The 11,855-nt window shown below is 43.4% G+C and overlaps 1 protein-coding gene across 9 annotated transcripts in view; it reads right to left on the reverse strand.

Annotated features, from left to right (window-relative positions):
- Sfmbt2 (Scm like with four mbt domains 2) overlaps window positions 1-11,855 on the reverse strand; it is a 219,667-nt gene that overhangs the window by 84,996 nt on the left and 122,816 nt on the right. For all 9 annotated transcript variants that reach the window (XM_010621393.3, XM_019207097.2, XM_010621390.3 and 6 more), the window contains 2 exons: window positions 4,061-4,162; window positions 284-431 (listed from right to left, as the gene is read on the reverse strand). In XM_010621393.3, coding sequence (XP_010619695.1) covers window positions 284-431; window positions 4,061-4,162 — 250 coding nt within the window. The remainder of the gene's footprint in view (window positions 1-283; window positions 432-4,060; window positions 4,163-11,855) is intronic.

Genomic DNA, 11,855 nt, shown 5'->3' on the forward strand with positions numbered 1-11,855 from the left:
ATGCTTTATCACTGCGAGACAGCAGCGCAGCTACCAATAAGACAGGAACGCGCAGAGGCTCTGCCGTCGACGGAAGTGGGCAGAAAAGCCCGGTCATTTGCACCGCCTGGAGGATGGCACGAGAGCGGACATTAGAGCATGTCGCGTTTACTAAGAACACACTACTCACCACATCAAGTCTTCGCAGCCCGAACTTCTCCACATTAACAAAGGTATCACCTCAGTGACAGGAAGACACCATCCCGGACCACTCAAATCCCGCACACTTTCACAGAATACCAACCTTTCGGAGGAGTGAGACGGACTCCATTTTTAAGGCACCATTGAGCTGGCAAAATTCCCAAAGAATCTGCATGGCACAGCATCGAGAGCTTACTAGGTTCTGGCCTTAGGTCATCAATAGTGACTTGAAAAAAATGATTGTTGAAAACCTGAAGGAAAAAAAAAAGTAAATGCAGAGTTCATTTCTTGGCATTACTTAGATAATGCCGGCACAGTTTTCACGGGCAATTGATATATTTCATCAACTTGATCTGAGCACAGTCTGGCATTTGAATGCATATCACCAAATTAATCTAGTAGGTTAAAAGGTTGAATCGATCATATGGTTAAATTAATGGCAAGATCAATGAATAAAATACAGAGAAGAATTTTTTAAATCCCTTCGAGATAGTAAACAGTGGCCATAGCAGGCAGCAAAACAAACGGATCAGCAAGACAGGCAAACCCCAGCAGTGACAACAGCTACAGTGGACGATGAGTGCCACTCTTAGGATCTCCAGCTGACACTGAACTCCTCACACAGAAGCACCCAACAAAGCACCCTGCGAGATCTGGCATGGGAAACTTCCACCCCCACCCCACATCACGCCCTCCAGAACACCCCACCGTGCTACCCGACGGAAACGGCTGACACAAAGCCTGGCCCCTCAGCATCTCACGCACTCACTGCAGTGCCCCAGCTGCCTGGCTCATGTGTCAAACTCACTGTACTGCTCCAGGTGCCTCTCCAATTTCAATGCCCCTCATCTGGCTGAAGTGAGAGGCCCTGCATTGTGTTCCCAAAGCCTCAGGTGCAAATTTACATGCCAAAATCCTCATTCCTTCTGTGGACTGGTAACACACCTGTCTCTACCAATCGATCTGGAGTTCCTTGAGGACAGTGCCCCCTTCTTTATTCATCAACGTATTCTCAAGTGCATAGGAAATACTTTGCATATAAACTGGATAAATATCCAATGAATGTAAGAAAAAAACATCAAATGATGAAAAGGAACAAGGCATGTTGATAAACATGGAGCCAAAAAATCTCACAGCCCTCAACACTCAAAAAACTAGGGTGTAAAACAAGCCAGGAAAAAGAAGATAAACAAGTCTCTCTTTAGAAACCTTGACATTTTTACTAAGCTGTAATACCTGGCTCCTTCACTTATACAGTATTTTTTAAAAGCGACCTAGTTCAAAGTTAAGCAGGAGCAGAAACTCACTTCACTGCATGGAGATGACTATCACGTTAATTCCAGTAAATAGTGCTGCTTCTCCTGCCTGAAGTTTGCCCTTGCAAGTCAGCTTTAAGGAGCAAAGCACCAAACACGAACGGTCTTCCCTGCTAGCCTTGATGCAGTCACAGCCTCCTCCATACCAATGCCCACAAGCCCTTTCTGTCCCTGGTACACTTTTCGCCCTAGCATTTACCACGTGATACACTCACTGTCTGTTTCTCCCCACTACAGTATAAGTCCCACAACAGCGCAGACTTGGTCCATGGCCTGTTGTCCACACGGTGCCTGTAAGCGCTCAGTGAATACCTGTGAAATTCATGTGATCTCTTCCACCATGCATGTGCATACACACAATGAATCACACACATGTACACGTTTTTAAAATACAAAATTCTGCTAGTAGGATCTCTGAGTGCCATAAGACCCATAAATATGAAATGAAGAAATTTCCAAAACTGGTTAAAATGCACATTCATTTGAACACACTTCAAAGGAAGACCTTAGCAAGTTTCACCAGACTCATCAGTGTTCACGTTCCACAAACATTGCTTTGGGTTTCTATTGGTCCAGATCCCACGGGTCTCAAATCGAGAGTTCAGATCAGTTAACTAATTTGCCCACAATTGCATAGCCCAGAGATGAAAGGCAGAAACCGAACTCCAGGCTCCAAACCTCCAGATCTCCAGATCTCCCTCAATAGTGTCGAGAACGGAACCCATGGCCTTCACACTGAGTTGCATCTGCAGCCCTTCTTTTATATTTCATTTTGAGACAGTGTTGCACCACGTGCTAAGTTGCCCACTTGGGCTCAAACTCTCTAACCCCCTGCCTCAGCCTCCCAGAGACTTCTAATTCAATATCCCTTCCTCTAAATCAATACATTCCACACACCAATGCTACTGTCATCCTTGCCATCAACTGTCAATATCTCACTCTTTTGGAACATGAAAATCATAATCTGCTCTTCTGCTAAAGGTTGATCATGTACCTGCTGTACATGCGTGCCTGTCTGTCTGCATTCTTGTCTGTTTGCTTTAATATCATTTACTTATCTCAACAGTTGTGCCAGTCACAAAAAACTCAAGGGGGTTAAATGAAATTTTCATTATGATAAGTGATGGTAACACAATGTGTTGTATTCTGAAACACGATGTTCTAAAACATTTGCAAGTGTTCAGAGAAATACATTTAATTTTAAGTATCCATTACACCATGCATATTCTGATATTTCATTGCATGAAGATGATTACTGAACCTGGACAGATGCCTACATCCAGTCCTAAGAGACAGAAGCACAGTGCAGCTTTACAACACGGGGGCAGAAGAGGACAGATACGTGTGAGACAGAATGGCTTAAGTAATTTACCTTTGGTACAAAGAAAACATTTTCTAGATGTACTTTAAAACTCACTGAAAACACCTCCACTCTCCATACTCAGAGGAGCAATGGGATAATTATTATTGTGAAAAAACCGAATGACTGTCATCGAAAGTTTACCCAGCTAGATAACAGTGTGTGGAAAGAATTACAATGAGTGTGCCACTTTCTAACATAAATGGCAGTTATGCAAAGGCATGACAATGTGAGAGGCCACTACCGCTGACAGGGGCGGCACGCCAGCTCTCCGTTTGTGGTCTAAGGTCCAGGCTTTTCAGAAGGAGGACCGTGTGATGTGTACACAGGACAGTGGGCAGCTGGTACTGCTGTCGCCCACCGCTGGGACAACGGCAGATGGTGGTCAAGTTTCAGAAGGGAGAAACTGATGAGTTCTACAAAAACTTGTGACATCTACCAGAATTCAGAGTAAAAAGACCAAAGACCACTTTCAATAGGAAACTCTTTAATGGATGGTGGACCAAAGGAAGCGCACAAACTTCAACTTTAAGACGATCAATTAATGACCCACCCGATTATCAGACTGTTCAGACCTGCTGCTCAGACTTACTACTCATCGTTTTGGAGTCTTTTTTTTCGTACAGTTCTATATACCTTGGTTCTAGAACCTCAATGTCTTTTTTTTGTACAGTATACCTTGTTTACATAGTGCTGAAGTTGTTGCTGATTACACAGTATCTATCATAGTTTAACATTCTGTTATACATTATAGTGCTGGAGGTAAGAGTTATACAAATAAAAGTACAGTCATCAAGTTAAGAATTTTCTTTGACCATTTCTCTCTTCTGAATATCATGATGTACACACTATATACAATTTCTCGTTTAGCAATCAATTCATATAAGGAACTGGTCTCGGGACCTTAACTCAGTTGGTACATGAGGAATGTCTAGATCATTTATCACTGGTATCCATGCAGAAGGACCGAGCCATTACTCCCATAATGATTATAACGTGAAACTCGACAAATCTGTCAGAAGAAAACAATTCATCCTATCCATTCTAAGAAGAGGCATCTCATCAGATTCACTCTGCTGCTGACAGGGACAGGCCTCAGGTAGCAGCAGCTTAGAGGCCTCTGGTTTATCTGCTGTCGCTGTATAGCCTCGCATGAGTATATTTCATCAGCTGATTCACTCTGCATCAAAGGAGCCAGACCCACCTTGGTCACTGACGCAGGACAGATATGAAAGGGCTCAGCCATATTCACTGTCTCTAGCTTCATCCCGACTGTGAAGAAATGGCTTTGCAAATCTGCATGATCCTGCAGGGAGAAAAAGATGAAAAAATACTGAAAGTGATGGAATCGCGAATTACTTCAAGACTGCCCGGATTCCATCCTTGAGCATTTTCTTAGGCAACCGAAATCTGATGGAAATAATTAACTCTGCCCGTTTCAAATTTCTAATTATTGCAAGAGACTGAGGACTTAATTATTTTCTGCAGGCTAAATTGCTTTTCCAAGGGAGAGGCAACAAGCCTTTGCGGTCATGCTTACATTTACATTAAGCAGAAAGCCCAGCGTCACATCGCTTTGATCTTCCTGGGTGTACTCCATGGAAGCAAGCAGAGGAGTGGGGCAGTCGGTCGCCTCAGACACAGCAGAGAACTTTCAGTAAGCACAGTCCCTCGCTAGCGGAACTGCATCCCAAAGACAATAAGCACTTGGCTGGTGACAGGTGCCCCCACCTCTGCCTCACCATTAATGGTACTGAGCCCTCGGCCTTGGGCTGTGCACACATGAGAATCCAAAGGCACCTTGTACGCAATCAGACTCCGCCACCTGCTCTGTGGAGATGAGCAGTACCCACTGTGGAATGGGTGTCTGGCAGTTTTGTATCCTGTTTGCAGCAACCTGATGCACGAGTGCTAGGGCTTCCCTACCTCCCAGAGAAAACAAGTGTCCATATACGCTTCAGCTATGCAGCAGCAGACTGGACACCGGAATTTATCTTGCTAAGATGAGAGTCACCTCATCACTCACACTGTATAAGCTGAGTGGGTGAATAAATGGATTTGCAGTCTGTCCCTCAGGAAATAACAGCTGCAAATAAATCTTGCTATTTCCAAATTTATCAATTGGGCGTGAAGTACAAAAATATCTGGGGACCCAGATATTCTCTTTTTACCTGTAAATCCAAAGTGGGTTTTTAATTAATTTGATGATGCACTCTCTATCTAACACTGAGAAGGATACGGAGCCAGGTGGGCTGTGCCTGCCTCCCCCACCTGCAACCACAAAAGCTGGTCCCTACCATTCAGGTCCAAGAGGCAAGCAGGCATGAGGAACTGCTTGTGAAACTCTCCACAGCTCAGTAGTTTGCCAAAGAAATTACAGAATATAAGCAGAGAACTACAAGGACCCTTTTGCTTTTCATGTCGCCATGGCAGTCTGGAAAGGTTGTCTGTACACAAAGATGCACAGTAAATACGGAACGTGGGTGAAGTAATTAGTGTTACTATATCGGGGGGTGTGCAGTGTGTGTGTGTGTGTGTATGTATGTGAGGGGCAATCAGAGCAAGAAACAATAGTCTGATATGAGAAAAATGAATCAAAGGAGAACTTAACAGTCAACACTTTATAAAAGTTATATGCGTAAGGAAAAGCACAAGGCAATATTCTTAGGTGCGGTTGATGACTTTCATTGAATATGCTGCAGCTTTTATTAATTCTTTAAGAACTTACAATCAACACTTTATAAAAATTGCATCATAAGGAAAAGCAGCGTTTTTAGACGCAGGTGATTATTTTCATTGTTTACGTTGCAAATAAAGTGCTTACTTTTTACAGGTGGCGGAGGAAGGTGAGTCAGAAAAGAAAAGGAATTCAAAGCAACAGTTGGTGGAGTTAATTCAGATCGACACATGTGACTCTCAATGACAAGCCAGGGCTATACACCACAGGGGTGAGGCGTACGAACTAAGCCAAAAACGACTCGCTGATATCTGAGTGGGAAGATTCAAAGTTCCTGTCAGACGGCAGTGTTCACAGTCCCTAATGGTGGGAACTGAGACACACTTGTGGCTTCTGCAGGTAAATATTTTCTCCTTTTAAGCACAAAACCCTTTAACCTTTTATTCTAAAATTATGACAGAACTTCGCCTGAAGGTACTCTCCAAGTTTGAGTAGTCATTATTACTCTCACAATTCAGAAATGCCCTGGGGCACCGACAACACATTTGCAACTATAATAAATGGCCCAGGTGAATGCACAGTTTCCCGAAGTCCTTCTGTGTCCCTCTCTGCCTTGGAATGCCTCTCTGGGCTGCAGCCATCCCTCTCACCAGCTACAGCTACAAGGCTGCCTCTCCTTGGGCTCTGCCTCACCCACCACAGGAAATGGTCGCTTTTCCTGGGCTTCCTCCATCACCAGGGATCCCTGGGAATTTCCATCTCTCACTCCCTCGTTCCCAGGGTAGGAGAGGACCAGCAGCAACGTGGGCTTCTGGTTCTCATACTGGCTTAACCCGCTCAATTCCACTCATGCATCCACTCTGCTTCTTGTACTTTTTGCTCTGAACCTCTGCTCGCTAAGCTGAATCACCCACCACACCGAGCCCGCTCTACACTTGACCACTGATACAAAGCCTTCAGCCAAGTCCACATTTACCCTGCACCCTGTGCTCCCAACCCCGCCAAAAGATCTCTTGTCCCTAGCTCCTGGATGTGGCCCCAGGACCCCTGTAGTAAGAGTGGTCCCTTTATCTTCTGCCTTAGTGCACACACAGCTGTATGGGGAAGTAAAGAACACAGCAAGTTGTTCCTCAGATAACCTCTCCCCTCGGGACTGCAGGCTGCAGTGTAAATGCTTATCGTCCCTGGCTGAGTCCACACTGCATCGTCTGAGATTAAGAGGGAACTGCTCTATGCACACTGCAGTCTCCTCCTGCTCTTCTGGGGTGACCCTGTGCTCGTGCATCCGGCATGGAATTTCTGTATCTCTCTGCTCAGCCACACAAATGAGCATAATATCAGAGCATGGCCTATGTGGGATGAAACTTAAAAGAGCATGCCATTAAAGTATTTCAAACAATTGCAAAATAACCCATGACGAACAGAATCCCAAAGGCTTAGAAATGGGTTCCTTGCTTAGTCATGCCTTGGTCATCTTCAATCCTTTCTACTACATCATTTCAACTGTATGTGAAATATGTGATCGGTCTCTGTCTCCAGTTCCTGGCACACAGCTTTCTAAATCTCTTGGGATTTTTTTTCTGGGTAACAAGGATGTCACCGATTCTAAGGAGGCCACTCTTCGGGGAATCCCTGGGTAGTTTCAAGGTGACGGATTCTCACCAGAAAGACCAAGCCATGAATGGAGGGCTGGAAGATTCATTCCCACAACCCCTGAGGAAAGGAGAGGGGCTTGAGACTGAAGTAATCACCAATTGCCAATGATTTAACCTAAAATCACACCTTTATAATGAAGCCTCCAGAAAACCTGTGAAGGATGGGGTTCAGACAGCTTCTTGGTCAGTGAACATACATCTTCACTTCTGGAGACTGGTGCAGCCCGACTCCATGAGAATACCAGCTGTAGCCGTGATACACTCCTGGGCCTCTCTCTGTGTAACTTTTGACACGGATGTTTACTTCTGTCCTACAGTATCCTTTACAATGATCTAATAATTCTAAGTAAAATTTTTTCTTTAAATTTGGTGAGTTGTTCTAGCAAATTATTGAATCCAAGGACTGGGTCTTGGGAACCCTGACTTACAGCTGTCTGACAGGAGTTCATGAAGCATGGGACTTGGGATTGAAATCTGTCTAAAATGGGGCTACTCCTGAGGGTCTGGGTCCTTAACTGTAGGGTATGTATTACTTTCAGATAATCAGAGTCAGAAACGAACTGAACTACAGAAATCTCTTGGTATCAGAGAGTTGGAAAGTTGACCAGTGTCCAAAATCCTATACATGTGGTGTCAGAAGTGTTGTGAGTAAAAATAGGCTGTATTTGTCCTTATTGAAATTCATCTGTTTTTATTCCAAACTATGCAAAGCCCATAAACCTTTGTATAATGTAATGAAAAGAGAAGCCAGACATTTTTGGAGGTGGCAGCATCTGTTATGGCTGGGTCTAGAGGTCCCCCAGAGCCTCATGCAGTGGGCTTTTTCAGAGGTGGCTGGATCTGGAGTATGTGGTGCTGGGCTTAAGGGTGTGCGAGTACTAAATCGGTCCACTGATTGGCTTGGCACAGTTCTGTGTGTACCTAAGGGCGAGCACCCTAGACAGAATGTGAAGGGACAGAACGAAGCTGCTATCATCACTTGCCACGCATCCCTTTTCGATCGCAGCCGGCCGTCTTGCTGCCTTTTGCCCGTTATGAACTGTTTCTGCCCTGTGGTGTCCCTCTGCCGTGTCACCCTGCTTGGAGCCAGCCAACGGTGAACTGAAACCACTACAAAGTCTAAGACAAATAAACCATTCCTCTTTTAACTTTGAATATCAGGTGTTTTGTCTCAGCAACAAGAAAAAGTAAGTAAAAGTAAAACAGCATCCGAATACGGGTATTTCAAGTTTGACCTCAATTATCTATAGATAAACTCTATTAAACTTGAACTTCAAATTTCAGAAATGGATATGGAAACTGTAAAGTTACATTTCTGTATCTTCCCACCTTCACTCCCACTTTCTCAAGTCATTTTAAAATAAGTACCCAAAGTACATTTTTAAATTCTGGTATAACCAATGGCAATCACAGCAATTCAAAGTTCAGGCACAATAATGCAAATCTAAAAGATTCAATACTAAAGAAACATAATGATTAAAAGTCTGACTAAATTTGGTATTCTGATGTTTCTCTTACTTGTGAACAATGACGTCAAAGACTTTACTGCACACACAGGATGGTATTTCTTTAAAAAGCTTGTCACTGAAATGTCTGGCCACTGTAGAACTTTAAAAACACAGGAAAGCTAGCCAGGTTGTATAGGCGATACTTCTGGTGAGCGCCAAATGCTATCATTTATGGTCGTGTGGTTCATGTAAGGAAGGTCTCAGCGAATGTTTATGGACCTAAAATGAATGTCCAACAACAACCACATGATTTCTTGACATCCGTTCTGATCCCGTGTTCTAGCATTCATTCATGAGGAAACCCTAAGGACCACTCAGTACGTGAGTAGATATGTATGGCACACAATACATGAAAAACCTGTATCTGCAAAGGGAAGAGGAAAAGGTAAACAAAAGTCAAGAAAGACTCAGGTTTAGAAGTAATTTCAGAGCAAATTATTTTACTCCTAGCATACAAAAAATATCACTGTGATCACAGCTGTCAAAGGATTTACAGGAATGAATCATAATTTAGAATATAAAAAGCATGCATCTCAGAATGATAAACGGAAGACTCCAGGAAGCTTGCACCAGAAATGCCATCAAGAAGGCTGGTCCTGGCATTACCAGGCGGAAGTCCCAGTGTGCTGCAAAAGGCAAAAGAGGTCATTCGGCCTCTTGGTACCCGAAGGGGTACCAAGTTCTCATGACAACTGAAGAACTCAACACCAACAAATTTCCAAATAAGTCAGCAGACTGGCCTGCTGAGTTCTGTGTGTGTCTATGAACATCCACATTTGTGTAAGAGAAAGGTATAAATATTCCCACTGGCAAACAAACTTAATCACTCCCAGGCCCTTTACATAGGGTTGTCAAGGCAGTCAGAATACATGTATGTTTGCATTTACACAAACATCCAGCTAACCATCTTCAGTCTTAGGTAAAGAGTAGGTTCTTGGCTCCTAAAGATGATTCCCAGAATAGATTTATCTACTGAGACAAAATGGAAAATTCACTGTGGTTTAAAAATGACATTCTGGCTTTTGTAAAGTTCTAGAGAATCATTCACAATTCAAAACTGTTAGCTCAAGAATGGTGTTCCTGCTAATGTCATCACATTACTAAGTCCTTGGTACATTTAAAAACGGCCTATTGCATTCAAGAAACACTCTTACATGTTTGAGTAGCAAAATGGCTTATTGAAAAACTACTCTCCTTTAATAAACGCGAGCCAGATCTACGTTCCTTGTCACTTGTTTTTATTTTTGCCCTAAAATAAGTTTTATATTGATTCAAAGTAAAATGTCATTCATTTTATTGGAGAACTGTCTTATCAGGCTACCTTAACAATCTCTCTTTGCGGAATCTGTTTTCAGTCAAGTGGCATGGTAAGGGACATACGTCGACTTCCCTTCTACGCTCAGGCTACACTCCTACCACGAACGAGGCAGTTCTCTCCCCTGCTAAGACGCAATGAGGCTGTCCTAAAGCTACCTTGGTTCTGTACACAGAGTCCAGGGCCCGGAAGCAACAACAGCTCACATGCTATGAAACTTGCTAGCACACGCCCTGCAGGACTTTACCCCTCACAAAGCCTAGAGGATGGTACCCTCCCGACAGTGGGAAAGTGAGGGTACGGAGAAGGTAAGTGACCTACAACAGTACACAGAGTCAAGGTCCAAACACAAGCTGTCTGACTCTGAGTCCATGAGAAGATCTACCAGACATCACAGACGGGGAAGCAACAGAAGAGAGATCTTTCCCTTTTTATTAATAATGGTAAAACACAAAATTCCTGCAATCTGTAAGCTCCTAAAATGTGATGTCAAAGAAAGCTATTCCAAAGTTGGAAGGTGACAACCATTGACACTAATCATTCACTTAAAACCTCCAATTTTGGCTGTTAATTTATAACACTCTTCATGGCTCAGGAGAAAGGCAACGTCAGAGGGAACTGTAACGCTAAACTTCATCCCCAAACATTTATAGACACCCAGTTGCACTTTTCATCAACAATGACCAAACACCTGTACTGCTTTTTTGTGTTTGTACATTAAGCAATGAAGATTAAAGAAATGCACCCAACAAAAATTACCCCTTACCTTCCTGCTATTGATTATCCGTGTTTCCAAGTCAAGTTAATCTGCACAGCACAAGTGGTTGGCTGCCAGTTCTGTCAAACTCAATGTCAGAGGTAGTTCAGATCCTGTGTGTTACCCACAAACCGACAGTGAATGAAGAGAAACGTAGACAATTTGGTTCCTGACACTGAGAAGTTGAAAATTCAATTTTGAAAGTAACTGAGGAGTGAGAATTACAATGTATTCAGACAAAGAGGTTTGTGAAAGCCACACAGAATCCGGGGCTTTGGCTTCACCATTCTATTGAGGTCTTTCCTAAGAATCAGAGGTCAGGAGGACCCACCAACCTCAAACACGCCTGGGGTGCACGGGGTGCACGGGGTGCACCAGCTGCACACTGCTCACCCACCGCTGCGCGGCGCTGTCTTTGCCTGGGAAGGAGCTGGCACCACAGGAACAAAGCGCTGCCTGATTCCACTTATTCAAACACAGCTACTTAAGAAACACAAGTGACACATACCACCCTGAGATTCATCATTCTGAGAAATCGGCAGCCCAAACTTTCCCGGCACAGTGAGAAAGTTCCAAGGCAAGTACTAAAGGTCTTTAAAAAACCTACAAATTACTGTGCGTATTAATGTACAGAAGGCAGTGAAGAGTATTGCTAACAGACAGAAGAGCAGACAGAGAGAGGGAGAAAAAGAACACTCACATCCCACCTGCCTACTTGAACTTAAATCACCCCCACAATTACTTTAGAGAATCTGCAGGCTATAATCATGAATTGTAGTAGGTGGCTATCAAAAATAGCTACTCTGCCTACCCAGCCCCGCTTTATTAGACAAGTACATCTCACACAATACAGAATTATAAAAAAAGATGGCACAAGGCAGAACGAGTTCAAACTAATTAACACAACAAAATTAAACTGTACTTGATGAGGAGTTTAATATACGAAAAGCAGTAAAACCACTCCTGTGCAGAAACCACATTCTTAACCTGATTTCCAGAATTGGGAGGTTACAGGAAGTTTTCTTCCTAGAAGAAGCAACCTGAGTGTCAAGCTTTAACTCTTTGGTTCTACATTTTTGCTTAAATT

The sequence above is a fragment of the Fukomys damarensis genome, unplaced genomic scaffold (genome assembly GCF_012274545.1).
Source record: "Fukomys damarensis isolate Sample0158 unplaced genomic scaffold, DMR_v1.0_HiC HiC_scaffold_10, whole genome shotgun sequence".
Lineage (NCBI taxonomy): Eukaryota > Metazoa > Chordata > Mammalia > Rodentia > Bathyergidae > Fukomys > Fukomys damarensis.